The 21,764-nt window shown below is 38.9% G+C and overlaps 1 protein-coding gene across 7 annotated transcripts in view; it reads left to right on the forward strand.

The window, feature by feature from the left end:
• The first annotated feature begins 220 nt into the window (after nucleotides 1-220).
• Nucleotides 221-21,764, forward strand: part of USP15 (ubiquitin specific peptidase 15) — a 72,304-nt gene continuing 50,760 nt past the window's right edge. For 4 of the 7 annotated variants that reach the window (XR_013537056.1, XR_012087386.2, XM_073000433.2 and 1 more), the window contains exons 1-5: nucleotides 221-498; nucleotides 13,989-14,116; nucleotides 15,078-15,208; nucleotides 19,291-19,417; nucleotides 20,624-20,769. Coding sequence is in view for 5 of the 7 variants with exons in the window: in XM_073000433.2 (XP_072856534.2) it covers nucleotides 224-498; nucleotides 13,989-14,116; nucleotides 15,078-15,208; nucleotides 19,291-19,417; nucleotides 20,624-20,769 (807 nt within the window). In the remaining 2 variants the exon portion in view is untranslated. The remainder of the gene's footprint in view (nucleotides 499-13,988; nucleotides 14,117-15,077; nucleotides 15,209-19,290; nucleotides 19,418-20,623; nucleotides 20,770-21,764) is intronic. The other 3 variants (XM_073000430.2, XM_020786017.3, XM_020786018.3) reach the window with 3 other exon arrangements.

A 21,764-nucleotide genomic window follows, 5' to 3' on the forward strand; every position in this document is an offset into this window, starting at 1 on the left:
AACTGCACAACCCTTCCCTCCCCCTCACCCCCCGATTCCCTCGGCTAACCCACGCCCTGCTTCCTATGAAGCCCAAGGAGTCTTCATCGCGCATGCGCAGCCTTCCCCCCCCTCCGCGAGACATAGACATCCACTCCGACAGGTGTCGCTCTCAAGCAGAGGAGCCGCTCTCTCCCTTTCGAATCCTTCCGCTCTTGCCTTCGTCCTTTCCCCGCTTCCATCCATGGGGTTGCCGAAGTGGGAGGGGGTCGTGGAGGGCGTTTCCCCGGTCGCGGCGCGGCGTCATTCCCAGCATGCAGCGCGGCCCGCGCCTGCCGCCGCCGCCGCCGCCACCGCTCCTGTCACCGCCGCCGCCGCCGCTCCTGCTGCCGTCGCTTTCGCCGCCGCCGCCGCCGCTGGGCTGGGAGACATGGCGGAGGGAGGTGCGGCGGACCTGGAGACCCAGCGCTCGGACATCGCGGCGCTGCTCAAAACGGCTCTCCGCAAGGGCGACACCTGGTGAGGGGAAGGGAAGGGATGGGGAACGAACGAGGCGGCGGCGGCAGAAGCGGCAGCTTGAGGGCCCTTTTGAGTGACAGGTGCGGGCGGCTCCTGCCTGCCTGCCTGCCCGCGTCCTCTCCTCCCTTCTCTGTCTGCCTGTTCCTTAACTGCCGCCTCCTTTCCTCTCGCAGCGCCTGCTCTCCCCGGGGAATGGGGCTTACCTTCCTGGGCAGGTGGGGCCAAGGGGCGGCGGAGCCTTCAGCCTCCCTCCCTCCTTCCCTCCCTTCCCCTCAGAGACCCTGACGAGGGTCCCCCGTTTGGCCGAGATTTGGCCGAAGTGTCTTTCTCCCTTACGGTGAGGGAGGGTCAGGCGGGGCTTTAATGCAGCCGCTGCTCCCAGGTGTTTTCTCCCATTGTTTCAGGAGCCTCCCGCCGCCCCGAAGAGGGATGCTTGCTCGTGTGTGTTTTCAAGCACGGGTGGGAAAGGCTTCCCTGTCACCGCACAGCCTCCCGCAGCCAGCTTCCTGTGGCAAGAGGCCTGTGGTTTTCGGCACACTTACAAAGGAGGGCTGTTTGTATTTCATTGATTTTAAAAGAAGAACCTGACATCTCCACGAATTTCTCATGCAGCATTTTTTTCCCATTCCAGTTTCTTAACTGCCAATGGTAGCATTTTTTAAATGTCAGAATTGATGAAGCATTGGCTGAAAGGCCAGAAAGACCAAGTAATGGGGAAAGGTGTAAAAGGCTCATAAAATTATGCATGGTGTAGACAGAGTGGCTAGGGAAGCAGTTGTTCCCTCTCCCATAAAACCCAGGATCCTCTGGTGAGCACTGAGAGATAAAAGGACAGATAATGCCAGTGACATGGTTAAAGTGTGAAATGTGATTCCACAAGATGTAGCTCAGTGAGGTAGTAGGTATCAGTCTGTGGAGCCAGAGGTCAGGAGTTCAGTTCCCCACTGTGTATTCCAGGAATGCCAGCCTGTTTAGACCCGGACAAGCTGCATAGTCCCAAGATGTCCAGAGAATTGACTTGATAGTGTATGATTATTGTTACTATAATGATGACTACCAGCTTGAATAGCTTTAAAAATGCAGTAGATAAATTCTTGAGAGAGCTCTCAATGACTTTTGGTTTTGATGGCTGCATATTCCAGAAGTAGAGGCAATCTGTATCTTGAATTACTGAAAGATCGAAACAGAAAGGTGCTGTTCTGTACATGTCCTGTCTTGTACTTTTTGCCAGTTTAGCCACTGTGGGAAGCAGAAGGTTGGATTAGACAAGCCTTTAGTTTGATCCAGTGAGTCTTTTGTTAAATTGTTAACTATTTGGGAATAGAATTTTGTACTGTAGTCTTGTTTCTTTAAAGTGCTGTAATATGGGCATTTAAGTATTTGTGTATCAAAACATGTTTCAGAAAAGGTCTTTTAAAAATGTTCTTTTTATGTAGTGGGGAGATTTAAGTAGTGGGTTAGATTTCAGTTAGAAATCCAACTGTAGATCTCTACAGTTAGTAAACACTACACAATTATCTTAAGCATTTAGGACTTTTAGCTTGGAAAATAGCTGTATTTAGGAATGCATCTGTAGAGATCATATGCGTGATAGTAGCTGCTTGTACTGTTTTCATGGTGAAGCACAAGTTCCTACAAGCAGCAGCTCCATGTTAATCCCATTTGGGCAGCAAGCCCACAGCTGATTTCATGGGCACTGTCAGACATATGAACTACCCCAATCTTTCAAAAGTTCAACAGATTCTGAAGTTGTAAGATTTTAAAATACAATCCTAATGTGTCTATTTGGAAGTAAGTCTCATTGAATTTAGTGGTATTTATTAATTTAGGAGTGCAGAGTTAAGTATGTTTTTAAAACTCATCTGGAGATTTGGACTGGGTTTTTATCCCCCCCCCCCCCAATGTATGCTGCACGCTGCATTCAGAGGTAAATGCGTATTAATAGACAGGTCAGATCCAGTGCTGCTAATAGAACAGAACAACAGCAAGAATGAGTCCTCTTCCTACTTGTATGCTCAACTGGAGTGGAGCCTTAGTGGTTGTTAAATCAGTTCCTCATGGTGCCTAAACTGGGAAATTGCTCTTTGAGTCCTGCCTAAACACCAGAGCTGCAAATTACGGATTGATCCAAGTTTTGAAAATCACAATTATAAGCAGTATTAAACTGCAGTTTTCTGTTTGCATATAACAGAAAACTGATTTGACAAACCAGGAGGTTTCCTCACAAGCTGGACAGCAATAGGTAATTGGAGAGTTAGAATTACGTCAATTGCTGTATTGTGTCTTTATATCTACCATGAAATCAAAGAAACAAGGTACAGTATAATGGAATTGAAAGGGGCCTATAAGGCCATCAAGTCCAGCCGCCTACTCACTGAAGAATCTAAATCAAAATATATCTGACAGAAGGTTGTCCAATTTTCTCTTGACTGCCTCCAATGTTGGAACACTCACCACCTCCTGAGGTAATTGACTCCATTGTCATACTGCTCTAACAAGACGTTTTTACAGTTATACAAGCAAAAGTTGGTTTTCTGCCACTTGAGCCCATTATTATGTATCCTACACTCTAGGATGATTGAGAACAGACCCTTTCCCTCCTATGTATGACAGTTTTTCAAGTATTTGAAAAGTGATCTCATATCTCAGTCTTCCTTTCTCAAGGCTAAATACACCCAGTTCTTTCAGTCTTTCTTCACAGGACTTGGTTTCCAGTCCCTAATCATCCTTATGGATGCACCTGTCCTTCTCTGAACCTGTCCTAGTTTGTCAGCACTCTTCTTAAAGTGTGGTGTTCTGAACTTGGACACAGTATTCAAGAAGAGGCCTAACCAGTATGGAATAGAGAAGAACTAGTACTTCATGGGATTTGGAGATTATACTTCTCTTAATGCAGCCTACAATAGCATGTTTTTTGCAGCCACAGAACACTATTGGCTCATATTTAGCTTGTGACTTACAATTCTAAGATCCTTCTCACTCGTAGTATTACAGAGCCATGTATCCCCTTTCTTGTAACTCTGTGTGTTTTTCCCTCCCTAGGTGTAGAATTTTGCACTTATCTCTCTTAGATTCCATTCTGTTGTTTTCAGCCCAGTGCTCAAACCTCTCAATATGTTTTTGAATTTTATTTCTGACTTCCAATGTATTAGCTATTCCACCCAAATTTGTGTCATTGACAGATCTGATGAGCATTTCCTGCACTCCGTCACTCAAGTCATTAAAAACATTGAAGAGCACTGAGCCAGGATTGAACCTTGTGGTACCCCACTTGTTATCTCCTCCCAGTTTGAGGAGCCATTGATAAGCACTCTTTGAGTATGATTCTATAACGAACTGTGTATCCACCTGATAGTTCTTCTATCCAGCCCACATCTAGTTAGCTGAATCAGAATATTGTGGATCACTTTGTAAAAAGCTTTGCTAAAGACATGTTACATTTACAGTATTCCTGCTGTGTTCCTGGCAGGTTAACTGATTAGTTTGGCAGAATTTGTTTTTGACACATCCATGTTGGCTTCTCATTATTACTGCATTGTTTTCAGGGTGCTTGCATAGTGATTGCTTCATAATAAAACACTTAAGTTGAATTTCATGTTGTGAGTTGTGTTTCATATTACCTTCAAGTTTTATAGGTAACCTTTAGGTATTGTTACTTTCTGAGCTATTCTTTTGCAGTATGACAGTAATATGTGCTTTAAGGGCTGATTGTAAATATTATGGTAAGAGTGTATGTGAAAAAATATACATGTTAAAATAATGTGATTATTGGAATTTAAGTCTGAATTTTTTTTCTTTTAAAGGACACTGCTTTTATCAGTTACAGTACATCAGTTTCTTCCTCATACCTAACTCAGTAGCTTGTTCTTCTCCTTAAAGAAGTATGAGAGTAGTTGCCTAATCCTGAATCTTTACGTTGGAATCACTAATTCAAAGGCATATTCCACTAGCATATTCTGATAGAGTAGCTACATAGTCCCCAAAGTCCTATCAGTAGTTGTCTAATCATACTGAAAATATAACACTTTAGGTAAATTTGGTGTGTTCAATTTAGTCATACAAACTTACTGAGATCAGAAAATCATGATTGTCGTCATTTAACAATACAGTGCTCAGCCAGAAATGTATATTAAAACTACCAGGAATTTGGAACAAAATGTTGCCATATAACTAGGAACTGTTCCAGCCAAAAGCCAACTTTGGATAATAGTAATTTAAGAATGTTTGGAGCTTGTGAGAAGAGAAAAGTGTCTGCAGAAGCTGAGGGAAAGAAATATCTGTTTTGTTCCCACCCTTCAGAAACTTACAACTGCTGTGCATACGACTGTCAACCACAAAACGGAGGAATTACCATTTGTTGGAGTGAGAGATTATTGGAAACTGATAGTTTCCTCCCTCCTGAAGTTTTCCCTTTCCTAATCTAACTAGTATCCTCCGCACTCTGTGGAATTTTCAACACTAAGACACTGCCTTAATGATGTAACCCTTTATTCCATATTGCCTACTGTTGAGCTATAGTGAGGATAAAGCAGCTTCCTAGAATTCTGCAGTGTTTTCCTCTGTCAGTTTCACAAATTGAAGCTGAGAATAGGAATCATGCACTGTATTCAGAATGTGATTTGGAGAATTATGTAACTACCAAATAGTATAAAAGTGTCACTAAAATTTGAACTGTTATAGGCATAACATTACACAGTCCTCTCGCATATGAATGATACAAAAGAAACTTTGAATCTTCTTTACAAGAAAAAATTGCTTCCAGACATGTGCACAGTTAATTGTTCTTTTTCTACTCTTGGAAGTCATTGGTCAGCTTGTTGTCAGGAGCAGGTGCTAGTGACCTAGCATTAAAATACTATATTTGTAGCATAGGAGAGTGAAAGTGTCCTCAATGCCATCCACAGGTGCCAGTTTCTAAAACTGATGGAAATCCGGGAAGAGATACAGTTGCTTAAAGGATGTTTCACTAAAAAGACATGTGTAATATGCTCAAATATGAAATGAAGTTTCCTCTTATCCCTCCTCAAGACTTTATCTCCAGCTAGTCTAATTCTTACTCAAATGGAATCTGTTGGGTCCAAAAATGATGAGAAAGCCTGACCCTTGCTTAGAACTTGAGTTTTCGTTACCCTTAACTGATGTGTTACAATAACAAAGACATTCACATTCCTGTTCAGGAATATAATTAAATTTATATTAGCAGGTGCAGTGAGCATTATCATACTTAAAGACAATTTCAAAATTACTTATTTCCAAATTAAAAGGAATCAAATAGAATTTTAATCAAAATAGAAAAAATTGATCTCCCACTTCCAATTTGAGCAGGTAACTGATTTCTGCTGTTAGAACCAGTAACATGATTCAAAATACTGTTCTAAACACTCAGAAAATGTTTAAAATTACCATTGCTTATCATTGGAGACAAAAAAAGGCAGGTGCTACATATACTAGGTAGTCACTTCAGTCTTTTCTCCCACTGCTCTTCATGAAGGCATATGTTCCATTAAGGCAGTACATAGGGCTCCCATATCCATGGCATCAGTATCCACGGTTTCATTTGTTTGTGGTTGCCACTGCTGTAACTGCAGTGTGCACATGCACATTTGCCTGCTCCTCTTGCCCATCCTCTCTCTCACTCTCTACTACTGGGTTCACTACTATGTTATTTCAGGCATCTGCTAGGAGGCTTGGAATATCCCTTGTGAATGCAGGAGTCCTACTGTGCAGGTGGTTTCATTCTAACCCTGTGCCCTGCCCTCAGTTGCATTAAGAATCTGTTGTATCAGGGCAATTCCTGATAGCAAAAGCTTTGGAATCAAGCTGGGCTGAACATAATTAAAATATCTATCCAATCTTGCATGCTCAAAACACAAATCTCTGAGACATTTTATGTAGTTTTGTCAAAATGGGCACATTGTTATTTAAAATTGTTGTTTGGCTGGTGGGTTAACAAATGAAAAAGCCAGAGCTAGTGATCTACATAGAGCTCTAGTGTCAGTGCTGTTTCATGTGCTAGCATTTTTTATATGTAGAGGAACATTTTTTATGAAAGGAAAGAGGTATCACTTTGCAGTGCATATTAAAGTAATTCTCTGCTATGGTTTTGTAGTTGTATCTCCTCTAATGATCTCCACTCATATTCTAGAGATTCTCAGTGAAAACTATACAGGGAACAAAAAATGAAAGCCTAGAGGTGTGAAGGGCTGAAGAAGTAAAAGGAAATGGAGGTGGGGGGGAAGACATTTTTTCTGTTTCTTCTAGAGGGCAGTGAAACTTTGGAAAATGTAGAAAAGATTCCAGATGTTTACTTTTGTAATGAGTGAAACACTTCATGACTAGGTCATAAAAACTAGTCAGAGTGGCAGGAGCTGTGTGTAGTACAAAGATGTATATCTAAGCCCACAAAATTAGCAGATAATAATTACTCCCTATAGTTGTATAGAACACACAAATCCAGGATGATTTCCTGTACTTAGTATGTATTTCCATCTTCATGAGAAAGGAGGTTGCTTCATTGCTCCTGGATTGCTCTTACAGTGGTGCCCTGCTTAACAATTACCCTGCTCCACGATGAATCCACTTAACAATGAGGTTTTTGCGATCGCAAAACAATGTTTAAATGGGGAAAATCTGCTTTATGACGATTGGTTCCCTGCTTCGGGAACCAATTCTTCACATTACGATGGTTTTAAAACAGCTGATCGGTGGATCGCAAAATGGCCGCCCGCTGTGCAAAATGGCTCCCCGCTGTGTTTTAGGACTGATTGCTCGCTTTACAGGCACCAGAAAACGGCTGCCCTATGGAGGATTTTCACTGGATGGTGAGGTATTTTGCCCATTGGAACGCATTGAACGGTTTTCATTGCATTTCAATGGGCTTCTTACTTTCGCTTGACAACGATTTCGTTGTACAGCGATTTTGCTGGAGCGGATTATCGTCATCAAGCGAGGCATCACTATTATCTTCTTCTGGTGGCATTGTTCTATTCTAGTGGAGGCAGTCACATGAGAAGCACAAGAGTTTGTGTCTAAATAAAAGATTTTATTTTGTTTAATGTGTCTTACTCATATTTCCCATGAAATATATAAAATAGTATGATTTGATGTGCTAACTAGGTTTTGAATTAAGGATGTTATGTTGATTGAACAGTAAAATATGTTGAGCAAGGTTAATATGAAAATAAGTTTTGTGTATTTCAGTTTATCTCAAATTTCAATTAAAAACTCCAGAAAAGAGTCCCTCTAGCTTCAAAATTTCCAGGAACTTTACATTTACATGCAACAGTTATGAATTATTTAATATATTCCACTCTTCAGTGGAATTTGTCAGGGTAGCTTGAAAAACTCCAGTCAAAATTTTTAATTTCATTTTTTTGAGAAATGGAAATTGAAAACATACCAAAGCAACATCAGTTCAGAGCAACACTGCATAATCCTTCCATAGGCTGATCACACTCACTTAGTCCCTCTAACCTCTCAGCTTTTCTTCACATCAAAAAAGAGAGAATAAAAAATTGTTTAAGGAACACACCTAAACAGCTTCTTTGATTAGGTTGTGTGGGGCTAGTTAATTACCTCCCCCAAATACAATCACACTGGTCAGTGCTGAGAGAAATTCCTACTGAAAGCAACAGGGCCTCCTGTTTTCTCACTATAAATATTCCAACAAGATGACCAAGATAGTTTTAGTGCCAACACTATACAGTACTTAAAAGCTAGGTTTGAATGGGTCCAGATAATCAAGAAATCCTTGAATTCGGTAGCAACAACCTAGTAAACAGCCTTGCTCAGTGACTCTTTAATAGCTCTTAAAAGCTCCTGCTTCAGAGAGTTTTCCCCAGGTAAATCACTTGATCCCACAAAGAAGAACTCGCCACTAAGACCCAGAAGGTCTGTCCTGTTTTGCCTCATGTTACAAACCAAGACTCCTATGCTATGTTTGCTATACTAAGTACATCAGTGGACAAAGATTAGGACAATATTTTGTTCACTTCTGGTGTGGGATGCACCTAGGTCTGGATTAGATTGGTTACTGGTGCAGGAGCCTTTATTTGTGTATTAATACTGTATGCAGTATCTAAAAATGCCATTCAGATTAGATGTCTAAATCTACATTGTGAATGTATGTTATAGAAAGCATTTCTTGGATATTATTATTTAAGATTATTTTGTTGAACAGTGAGTAAAACTAATATTAAATACAAAAAAGGGTATAGTTTCAATTTTTTTTCAATGGTGCATCTTTTCATTCAGTGGTTCCCAACTTTGGCTAATCCAGGTGTTCTTGGACTGTAATTCCCAGAAACTCTGGACAGCACAACTAGTGATGAAGTATTCTGGGAGTAGCAGTCCAAACACTTGGGTTACCCAAGTTTGGGAACCACTGTTTCAGTTGGCATCCAGAGTTCTGTGTTGTTTTAACATGCTGTACCTCATTAAATCACAAGTGGAAATATATTCTTGAGGTACGTGTTCTCAGTGTGATGTCTATGTTTCTGAATGATTAGATGCATATGTTCAAGTGGTAAAGTCCATGTCTTGTGAAGCATTAACTTTCATTTAGAAGTAGATATGCAGAAGTATAACAGTATCACAGAAGTGTAGCAGCAGCTATATGTTTCAAACTTTGTTTCTTTAAAGCACATCTACTCATACAGTACTCATAAATTGTCAAATAATACACCAGTTTTAGCAGAAGTAAATATTGAAAGATGGGTATACAATGCAGACATCAGCTCAAATGTAACAATTTGGTACTAATCTATTTCCCTGTGAAAGGAGTTCTTTAAACAGGATGCCATTAAAGGAAAGGCCTTTTCTTTAATACCTGCCTGTGTCACCTTTAAAAGCAGAGATAAAGGGGGCAAGGTACACCAACTTAAAACATGTAAGACTATAAGACAACATAGGCATGTCCAGTTGTAATGTTGTGCTCCCAGGCAGGCAGAATCCCCAGACAAGATCTTGGCAGGGTTAGGCACGTACAGCCATAGACAGGTCTGACCTTATTCCAGCATTTGGAATCGGGGTCAAGAGGTAAAGCAGAGTCTAACAGAGAATTCTACAAGAGAGTAAGATAAATCAAGTCCAAAAAAGCTAAAGTTGAAGAAAATCCAAAATTAAACCAGTCCAGTAGAAACAGGAAACAAACAAGAAGAATCCAAAACAATGGGATTGAGCCTGTTCAAAGCAATGCACAGCTTTTTGCCATGCTTGTGCTTTCATCTTGCATTGTTCTTCCATACTGGGAAATAGTTCGGTACTCTGACCTGAGATCAGAGAATTCAGTCTTCTGGGATCTGAGTATTCTAGACCCCTCTAAATCCAGGATCTGCATGGTTCAATCCTGCTCACAAGCCAGAACCCTCTGGTTAGGTTCAGGGAGTTCTGGTTCAATCTTGCTGGAGGACTGGACTAAAGGGGTCATGGTGTGTGCTCAGAAACAAACTGGCGGCCAGAATACATCTTTAAAATCTTTAAAGTTTTTGAGTATGATCATGACAGGCTCCCATCAGCAATCTAGACAATGACTGAAAGCTACTGGTAAGCCACCTCTGTAGTAGGCTCACTGAGTCAATGGGGATTTGATGAGTGAGAACCTATTTAATTTCCACTGATTCAGTGCACCTACTCTAGTTGGAACATACATCTGGAATTCAGACACTATGTTCAGAAATGTCTTATGATTCAAAACGCTTTACAAAGGCGATTAAAAGTAGAATATGTTGCTATATATGTACATCACATGTACATATACATTGCAATATACATATATTGCAATGCATATGTACATGTGATGTACTGTATATAACATGTTTGTAGTATATACACTGCAGTATGTTTAGGTATGCTTGTATATTGTCAAAGTGTCTTCTGCGTCTGTTACCATAACCATCCCAATAATGCATCGCTAGCCAGTGAAATATGTGTTTGTGTACTATGGATTTTTAAAATGTACTTCAGTAAAAAGTAACATGGGTCATATTACAGAAAACATAGTTCATATTTGTTGTTGTTTTTAGTCATTAAGTCGTGTCCGACTCTTCATGACCTCATGGACCATAGCATGCCAGGCCCTCCTGTCTTCCACTACCTCCTGGAGTTTGGTCAAATTTCATGTTGGTAGCTTCGATGACACTGTCCAATCATCTCATCCTCTATTGTCCCCTTCTCCTCTTGCCTTCATACTTTCCCAAAATCAGGGTCATATACACATAGTTGATTTAGCTTATATATTTCCAGCATGTCTAGCTTCAGAAGTTATGGCTGAAATCCAGTTTCTTAGCATAGTAAGTCACGACTAGAGTAGGCCCGTTGAATCAGTCAATGGCAATTCGATGAGTCTACTCCTGTAAGTTCCATTGGTTCAATGCGCTTACTCTAGTTATGACTTATTACAGGATTTCAGACATTATCTGGATTAATCATGCATTCTGTTCTAATTTCTGTTGAAAAAGAGTGTAAGAAAGAAATGAAGTAAGAGATAGGGTTTTTTGTTGTTGTTTAGTCGTTAAGTCATGTCCAACTCTTTGTGACCCCACGGACCAGAGCACGCCAGGCCCTCCTGTCTTCCGCTGCCTGCCGGAGTTTGGTCAAATTCATGTTGGTAGCTTCAATGACACTTTTCCAACATCAGGGTCTTTTCCAGGGAGTCTTCTCTTCTCATGAGATGGCAAAAGTATTGGAACCTCAGCTTCAGGACCTGTCCTTCCAGTGAGCACTCAGGGTTCATTTCCTTCAGAATTGATAGATTTGTTCTTGCAGTCCGGAGAACTCTAAAGAGTCTCCTCCAGCACCACAATTCAAAAGCATCAGTTCTTCGGCGGTCAGGCTTCTTTATGGTCCAGCTCTCACTTCCATACATAGCTACAGGAAAAACCATAGCTTTGACAATGTGGACCTTTGTCAGCAAGGTGATATCTCTGCTTTTTAAGATGCTGTCTAGGCTTGTCATCGCTTTCCTCCCAAGAAGCAGGCGTTTTTGAATTTCGTGGCTGCTGTCTCCATCTGCAGTGATCACAGAGCCCAAGAAAGTAAAATCTGTCACTGCCTCCATATCTTCCCCTTCTATTTGCCAGGAGGTGATGGGATCAGCACCTCTTGTGTTGTTGGAAAAGAGAGTTTATGATGACTTGTTCTCTTGAAACTCTATTAGCCTTTGCCCTGCTTCGTTTTGAACTCTAAGGCCAAAGTTACCTGTTGTTCTTTTTATCTCTTGACTCCCTACTTTAGTATTCCAATCCCATATAATGAGAAAAACATCTTTCTTTGGTTTCAATTTTAGATGGTGTTGTAAGTCTTCATAGACTTGGTCAATTTCAGCCTCTTCAGCATCACTGGTTGGTGCATAAACTTGGATGACTGTGATGTTGAAAGGTCTGCCTTGGATTTGTATTGAAATCATTCTATCATTTTTGAGATTGTATCCCATTACAGCTTTTCCCACTCTTTTGTTGACTATGAGGGCTACTCCATTTCTTCTCTAGTTCCTCTGCCCCTTCGGAATCCAGCTTGTACCTCTGGGAGTTCTCAGTCCACATACTGTTGAAGCCTACCTTGTAGGATTTTGAGCATAACCTTGCTAGCGTGTGAAATGAGTGCAATTGTACGATAGTTGGAGCATTCTTTGGCACTGCCCTTCTTTGAGATTGGGATGTAGATTGACCTTTTCCAGTCTTCTGGCCACTGTTGAGTCTTCCAAACTTGCTGGCATATTGAATGTAGCACCTTAACAGCGGTATCTTTTAAGATTTTAAATAGTTCATCTAGAATGCCATCACCTCCACTGATTTCCTTCAGAAAGGACAAGTTTGATCTCCTTGCAGTCCAGGGGATTCTCAAGAGTTTCCTCCAGCACCACAGAAGAATTGATGCTATAGAATTGTGCTGCTGGAGGTTCTGGTCCATTTCAGCCTCTTCAGCATCAGTGGTTGGTGCATAAACCTGGATTGTTGTGATGTTGAAAGGTCTGCCTTGGATTCATATTGAAATCATTCTATCATTTTTGAGATTGTGTCCCAGTACAGCTTTTCCCACTCTTTTGTTGACTATGAGGATTACTCCATTTCTACCTGCAGGATTCTTGCCCACAGTGGTAGATACGATAATCGTCTGAATTGAATTCACCCATTCCCGTCCATTTTAGTTCACTGACGCCCAGGATATCAATGTTTATTCTTGCCATCTCCTGTTTGTCCACATCCAGCTTACCAAGGTTCATAGATCTTACATTCCAGGTTCCAATGCAGTATTTTTCTTTGCAGCATTGGACTTTCCTTTCACTTCCAGGGACGTCCGCAGTTGAGTGTCCTTTCGGCTTTGGCCCAACCACTTCATTAGCTCTGGAGGTACTTGTCCTTGTCCTCCACTCTTCCTCAGTAGCATGTTGAATGCCTTCCGATCTGAGGGGCTCATTTTCCAGCGTCGTATCTTTTAGCCTTTTGTTTCTGTTCATGGAGTTTTCTTGGCAAAGATCCTGGAGTGGCTTGCCAGTTCCTCCTCGAGGTGGATCGCATTTAGTCAGAACTCTCCACTATGACCTGTCAGTCTTGGGTGTTCCTCCACAGTATAGCCCATAGCTTTTCTGAATTACTCAAGCCCCTTTGGCCCGACATATGGGACATGGTGGCACTGCGGGTTAAACCACTGAAGCCTCTGTGCTACAAGCTCAGAAGACCTGCAGTCATAAGATCGAATCCATGTGATGGAGTGAGCCCCCGTCGCTAGTCCCAGCTCCCACCAACATAGCAGTTCAAAAGCATGCAAAATGCAAAAATGTGAGTAGATAAATAGGTACCACCTCTGTGGGAAGGTAAATGGCATTCCGTGTCTCGTCACGCTGGCCACGTGACCACGGAGGATTGTCTGCGGACAAGCGCTAGCTCTCTGGGTTGGAAACGGAGATGAACTCCGCCGCCTAGAGTCGGACATGACTGGCCAAATTGTCAAGGGTAACCTTTACCTTTTACCTCTACCTTCGCCACGACAAGATAACAATCCATGAAGGAGAAGAGATGGGTTTAGGTATGCTTTAAACAAATTGAATTTTTCTACGTGAAATGTAACTGTGGACATAAATATGCATGTGTTTTTGTTACTGATTTAAATGCATACTGCAACTTACTGCTATTGTCAAATTGCAGAAGACTGTTTTAACATACCAGCTTGTGTTAAGAAAGTGCTCCAAATCATGCTTTCTGAAATTATTATATGTTATGGAAAGCACTTCATGTGCATATTGCACAATCCAGTACCTATCTGTCAAAAACTAAATCACATTGAGTTTAGGAAACATATTTGCAGATATATAGGGTTACTACCGTAGTAGTGATAGGGAACTTTTTCTGTCATCTTGAGTGACACAAATTGAAACAGAATTTAACGTTGTGATTGGCATGTAAAATCAGTACATCTGGCTGAGGACAATTGATTACTACATTTTCTGAAACTTGGATAAATGTTCCTAAACAATTATTTTTTTATTTTTAAAGGTATTTAGTAGATAGTCGCTGGTTCAAACAGTGGAAAAAGTATGTGGGATTTGACAGCTGGGACAAATACCAGATGGGAGATCAAAATGTTTATCCTGGTCCTATTGACAATTCTGGACTTCTCAAAGGTAATCTACTACTGTTGAGTATTTTTTAAACATAGTTGTGTTAGGCAGTTAGGGCCTTGTAATATAGAGAAGGATTGTATTAATGTTCTCTTCAAATGTTGGAAACATTAAAAGAAAAAATATAGAGAGCTGTTGAATATATAAAAGCAAAAGTACAGTTAGTTATGCTGACAGTTGTATGAGTTGGTGTGCAACAAGTGATGCAAGCAACAATTCACTGACTATCAGCAATTCACCACTTCAGTTTATGCCATTGCACTTACGCTGGTGTTACAAATCTTCATAGACTTGTAACACCAGGATTCTGGTCACTGTTCATTGTTACGATCAGTTTCCAGTTTTTGTTAGTATATGATCATAATTATTGTAATATAAAGTGAAAGCTTGTAAGAACAGAATTTCTAATTCAAACCACAAGTATCAGTTTCCAGGTCTTTCTAGAAGAGTATGTTTCTGCTGTTAATTAGTTAATCACTTTTCTAATCAGTTTCCTAGTGACTTTTTTTTTCATAATATTATAATTCCTGAAATTTAAATATAAAATGAAAGCCTGTGAGAACAGAATTTCTAATTCAAACAATATGGCTCTTTCTAGATCTTTCCAGAAGAGCTTGTTACTGCTGACAAAAGTGGAGGGTTCCAAATTGATAAGATTAATTCTTTGGCTTTTAATTGCTTATGGTTTTCATGACTTTCATGTAAAGAAGAAACCATTTATGGCATTCATAATGGTTATAGCAGTGCCATTTAAAATATCTGGCTTTCTTATTATGACTCAGTGTTTATAATGGAGTTGTAAACATTGGGGACTCTCTTTTATTCATAATATATTTAAAGAGAGAACATTGTTCAGAACTGTGATTATTTCCTTCAGTGAATATGCTGTTGGCATATGAAAATCTTTTGGTTGTTTCAGACTTGCTAAATTCTGTTAACCAAATATGGAACTATTTTCTTGTAGATGGGGATTGCCAATCTCTTAAAGAGCATCTCATTGATGAGCTGGATTACATTCTTTTACCAACTGAAGGCTGGAACAAGCTAGTTAGCTGGTATACTCTTATGGAAGGCCAAGAACCAATTGCACGCAAGGTATTTCTTGTCCTCAACAATATATATAATATAATTGAAATATACTTGTCAGTAATCTGTATATGGTACTCAAAATGAAAAGAGGAGGAGCACTTTGAATGTACTTGTGTCACATTGCATTGCGTTAGTAATTTGTACTGAGTAATTTGTATTACGCCACACCCAGTGTGGTGTAGTAAATAGAATGATGGACTAGGACTCAAGAAGCTTGTGTCATCCCAGTAAGCTGCATTCATGGCAGCTGTATGGTTTCATACACAGCCTTATGTTACAGGTGCATATATGATGCTGCCTTCCAATCAAACCTGAAACCAATCCTATGTTTACTTTGAGTAAATTGCACTGAGTTCTTCTTACTTAATATTGTAGCTGTAAACTAGGAGGGAAGAAAGCACCTTTTGTGATTTCATTGTTGTGCACAGTGCTGTATTCCGTTTGAATTGTAGAGATTTGACAGTGTGTTCAGTTCTGGAGGAAGAGGAAAGTTTTAAACAGGGCTTTGTGTTATTGATCATAGCACTGCCCTCCTCTTGTAACTTTGAAGCAATAGTAGCTATTTAAGGGAATATGGAAACTGTTCTGCAATACTGCTTATCAAATAGCAAATTGCAATAGTGAAAATACTATTGAAAATTCACTTGTTCAGTACTAAAATCATTCTGACACATTTGCTATTCTGAGGTAGTAGTATTTAACCAGATGTGCCTTCATGTAAAAATATTATTGACTAAATTTAGCTGTTAGACACATCTACAGTAGATCTATTAAATAGGTCAATTCTAGGCAGCAATAACATTTTTCTTTTGTTATGTTAACACTGCCTCAGTCTCTGAAAAATTCAGTGGTTTGAATAATGTTCTGTATTGTTTGTTAGGTCACTTCAATAGTATTTCCTCTTGCTGAAATCAGAGTTCTTGGGAACTCAAACAAATTCCTGGATTCTTGGAGCGGATACATTCTTTAATTGAAAATCTTCTGAAAAATTAGCTATAGTCCAGTACTAAATTTGCTAGATGATTAATAACAAAGTCTCTTAATTAGATCATTAAATATATGGGAATATTAATAATTAGCATTTATCTTGTTATGTAGCTGTCAAGTTACCTCTGATTTATGGCAATCCTGTGAATGAGTAATCTCCAAAATGTCATTTCCTCAACATCCTTGCTCAGCTCCTGCAAACTCAAGCCTGTGGTTCCTTTAGAGAGTCAATGCATCTCATATTTGGTCTTCCTCTTTTCCTGCTGCTTTCTGCCTTTCCCACATTATTGTCTTTTCCAGAGAATCCTGTGCCCAAAGTAGGGCAGCCCCAGTTTCAATATTTTTTGCCCCCAGCGATAGTTTAGGCCTAGATTTGATCTAGGACCCACTTATTCATCTTTCTGCCAGACCAGGGTATCCACAAAACTCTCCTTCAGCACCATATGTCAGACAAATCAGTTTTTTTCTGTCACCTTTCTTTATTGTACAACTTATCTTGGTCTTCTCTAGTGTATTTAATATTGCTATTTTTTTATAAGGAGCTTCATAGCACAATGGTTAAACTGCAGTACTCTGCTCATGACCCAGGTTCAATCCCAGATAGCTGGTTCGAGATTCACTCAGTTTTCCATCCGAGGCCGGCAAATTGGTACTCAGCTACTCAGCAAAGGGAGGGGGCAATGTGTAGCCTGCATAATTCAATTGTAAAGCACCTAGAGAGTGCTTTAAGTGCTATGGGGCGGTATATAAGCAACAACCTTTGCTTTTTTAAATAATCTGTGTAAATTACTCTGACCAAGGCTGTGTTTAACCTTTAAAAAAAATATCAAAATTCTGTTTGAAAGTAGTCCATGTTGCAACAAAAGAGGTGGCATTCTGCATTGTGTGTTTTATGTAAATTTTGCACATTTGCACGATAGAAATTTTTCTGTTTTGACTGTTTTGTAGAATTTTGCTACTAGTGTTCATAGGCTGAAGTAACAAAGACAATCTTACTTCACCAGGTGCTGCCCAGTATCCATACACTTGCAAACACAGTTTCACAGCCAATTTCTCATTTATTTATTTTTAACTGTAAACCATTTTATTGCAAGCAGGGAATTAGAAGAGCTGGATTATAAATCCCTAACATAAATGAGTAACGATAAAAATTTGCTTCTTTCATTTTAGTTTTTAAAAAAAGAAAATGACTGCTGAGATTTTTAGCATATTCAGACGTGAGGCAATGACGTTTTGCAGATTTTCTGTGCTTCTCTGGAATCCTAGCAGACACAGAGACCCAACAGTAACCTTAGCAACCATAGTAACTCTGTTTTGTAGTTATACAATATACTGTAAGCTCTCCTTGGGCTTATCAATGCAGGAGAACTGAACACACATGGCAGGGGTACTCTTAGCTTGCCCCATCTGTCATTACATGATTATCAATGAATCTGAAGAAGAAAAGGTTTTGTTCATGTTTGCACACAAGAAAGAGAACATTGGAGAATCTGAGTTCTTGCTTCCATGGTGGTCGTCCATGCATGTATTAAAAAAAATCTCCATAGACCTGGTGTTTGTGTAATCTAAGCAACAAGGGAGAGAAAAATAACAGCACTCTATCCTTGTGTGTTCCGTTCTCCTGCATCAGTAATGCGTGAGTAGGGTTATAGGACTATTCTTCATCTCTGCTATACTTAAAGCACACCATATTAAATGCACAGAAATAGTTTTGCATTGGCAAGTTTCATATAAATTCAGTTTCCCTGAAATGTCCAGATGAAATTACTGTGTATTAATATGCCCTTCCCTTTTTAGTGTTTGTTAACTCTGTTGTTATAGTTTATGACTTCTAGCAGATATTTGGTGCCTCCTACTTTACCATATTGGTCCATGAGGTCACGAGGAGTCGGACATGACTTAATGACTAAACAACAACAACTTTGCCATATTTGTCTAATGTATCACATGTCAGGCTGATGGCTATTTTCAGGACAGTCTACATGGCTGACTTACACAGTTACAACGTAGAAGATCAGATAGAAGTATTAAAGAGGTGGTTGTGAATATTTTGCTTACTTGAATATGCAGGTTCTATTAACTGTTAGTAATTTATGGCAGAAAATATATTACAGTTTTTTTCTAGATAAAAGTAAACGTTCATATGTCCATTAACTTCCAGAAAATTAGTTATCCAATATGGGAGTACTTGTTAGTACATACTGCATATTTCTAAAATTCCATATTCTCTATATTACTGTTTCTGTTATTGGTAATGTTCTTTAAAAGTACTTGTACATTAATTATAAACATGTTTTTAAAACTGCTTCATCATAACCTATAAGCTCTTTCTAAGAATTTCTTGTCTTACAAAAAGAGAAATCAAATCCTAAAATAAGAGTTCATTAGTTAAACCAGTGGTTCTTAACGTGGGCGATAATGCCCCCCAGGGGGCGATTTCATTTTTCAGGGGGGCGGTAGAATGAAAAGGGGCAGCGTGGGGGCGCTGGAGCAGAAGGGGGGCGGTAGGGGGGCGCTGGAGCAAGCCAAACCTGTTAAGATGGCTGCATCCTTTTTACAGTGTGCATGAATATATATTTTCCTCCAATCTTAATTTAGTTTCAGAGTTTTCGTCTTGAAATTTTTAGTTCCTGCATTGTGGTTTGTTTTTATGCCCTTTTTATATTTCTTTTTGCGTCTTAAAATTCGCTTGCAACTAAATCATTAAATGTTACTTTTTGGGGGCATTTCATTTTCTTGGAATTGAATTTTGTTTTCAGGGGTCATTGGGTTTAAGTGTAATAAATAAATAAATAAATAAATAAATAAATAAGAAAGAAAGAAAGAAAGAAAGATAGATAGATAGATAGATAGATAGATAGATAGATAGATAGATAGATAGATAGATAGATAGATAGATAGATAGATAGATAGATAGATAGATAGATAGATATCATCACCGTGGGGAAGGGGGCGATGATAACTTCCTCAATGGCTCAAGGGGGCGTTTCTTTCAAAAGAGTTAAGAACCACTGAGTTAAACTATTCAATATTTCATGCTGAGCCTTTAGGAATTAATATATTGTATTAATATAACCATTCTGATATATTTTGTGTTCCAGGTAGTTGAACAGGGTATGTTTGTCAAGCACTGCAAAGTAGAAGTGTATTTGACAGAACTAAAGTTGTGTGAAAATGGGAATATGAACAATGTTGTAACACGAAGATTTAGTAAAGCTGACACAATAGGTATGGTCATTGTTTTGTAATTTACGAACCATGACATTTTAAACTTTTGATGACTTTCAAAACATGTATTTGATCTTGTGTTGTTCCCTTAGAATATGTGATAATATCACCATCATCAGCTGAAATTGTATTAGCATAATATATGACATTTTAGACTGGTGGTATCAGCAGTGGCAATTTTTCAGAAATTATACATTTTTTATTTCTGTGCTGTGCTGAAATTTCTGGAGCTCCTGTGTAATCCTTTATAATGTTAGGAAACTGTGGGAAGAGAAGGGAATGTCTTTAATCACTGAAAATCTCTACTGCCAGAATGGCTTTACTGCTGGTGATGATTTTCAGTAATTTAAGTTTTCTTTCTCTTGTCCCATAGCTCCTTCTAACAATGAAAGAAATTACATGGAAATAGTAGAATTCCTGAAAAATTGCCACTTCTGAGATAGTCTTCAGTCTTATGCAGCGTATGTTACACCAACAGGATTTCCAGCCTCATTTTATTTGTATGTATGAAACTATAACATTTTCCATAACACTAAATGTTGGGCAAAAAGTTTTTTTGTGCCAATGCAGTGTAAAAATAGTGTAATTTTGTGTGTGTGTGTACAATTGCTTTCCTCAGCATTGCCTTTCATTAGCATTGTTCTTCATTAAGTTATGCAGTCTTTGAGAAATTGACTGACTTTAAGCTGACTCCTCAAGCAGGTTTGTTTTTACCTGTTAATTAGGAATCATGGTTTAGAAGGAATTCTATGCAGCTTCAAAACAGATAAACAACAAATTTTGGAGCAATGTTGAATTTCTTTTTACTATGATTTTTGGTTTGCAATATGATTGAAATCTGGAGTCAGCTAGAGGGAAACTAAGCTCAGTAAGTGTTTCCTCCCAAGCAGTACAGAAAGAGAAATGAGGAAAGGGACTTCTTTGCAGAATCACAGAGAAATGTACAGTATATAAAGCTAAATTATAGCATAGTGTTATATGTAAGCCATTGCAGTAGTTGGCTAGACTCAGCGTACTTGTTCTGCTTATCCTACTTTTTGCTCAAGGTTTTTGTATAATACTTTTGTTATTTGGAGTAGCTTGTCAGTAGTTCTGTGTATATGAAGTAAGATATTGAACGTTTACAAGTTCTTGGGTAGATGACTATAGAAATTAGCTCCTGTTGTAAAGACATTAAAAATAAACATTTTCCCCCTGCCAATATAGACACAATTGAAAAGGAGATAAGGAAAATCTTCAATATTCCAGATGAAAAGGAGACCAGATTGTGGAACAAATACATGAGTAACACTTTTGAACCTTTGAATAAACCAGACAGTACCATTCAAGATGCTGGCTTGTACCAAGGACAGGTATGTTATCAAATACTTATTTATAGAGAAGTTGTACTCTCTCTCTCTCTCTCTCTTTTTGCACTTATGAGTACTAGAACTGTGTATAATTACTTATTGAGAGCATCTTATTTCTAAAATACAGCTGAAGTTCCTTTATCTTACAGTTTTACCCAATTAGCCAACCAGCAAATTTGAGAAAATGCCTAGGCCAGTATTGAGAGCTATGTTGTTGATACAAGGAAATGTGGGCTTATCTTTTTTGAGGAACTGCTTTCATTGTTGCTTCACCAAGTTATTTTGAAACTGAATGTAGCTTAAAATCAATTTGCTATGTGATATAATAGACCACTTTTTGAAAGTGGGAGCAAATTAAATAATTACACATGTCATAGAGAAGACCAACAAGAGGTCTCCATGTTAACTTCCTTTGACAAGTGGTGAGGGGGGAATCAGTCCTTTTATCCCTTGTTTTCTCTGATACAAAATAATGTTGAGTAAACTACAAAGGCATTGAACAAGAGTAGTAATTATAGGTTTACATTTGGAAAATAGCCAATGTTCTGTGATACTATAAAATCTGATTTGGAGAGATGAAGAAAAATATTTCTAAATATGCATATGACTATCAGTGGAATGGGCACTACTGATTTGTTTTGTGTGATTATTTTTAAACTTTATAAAATATATTTGAGCATATCAGATGTTTTCTAAAATTACAGTATGCAACTCCTTATTTAATATTTTAAGTGCTGGGGACAGGAAAGAAAAGGGAAGAATATATAGGGATCAAGGATATGATGAGGTATTACTTTTGTTTACTTGAAAGAATAGGTATTTGTTTTAGTTAGTAAAATTACTTCTGTCAAGAAATGCAACTACAGAGAATACAGGCCAACTATCATTTTCAAGGTAGTGCTGAAACGGAATTTTGCACCATGTAAGCTGAATTTCAGCAGTATCGGAATTTGACCATACATGGTAACTTGGCAAGTGAATGAGAAAAGCTGTCTTCA

The sequence above is a fragment of the Pogona vitticeps genome, chromosome 5 (assembly GCF_051106095.1).
Source record: "Pogona vitticeps strain Pit_001003342236 chromosome 5, PviZW2.1, whole genome shotgun sequence".
NCBI lineage: Eukaryota > Metazoa > Chordata > Lepidosauria > Squamata > Agamidae > Pogona > Pogona vitticeps.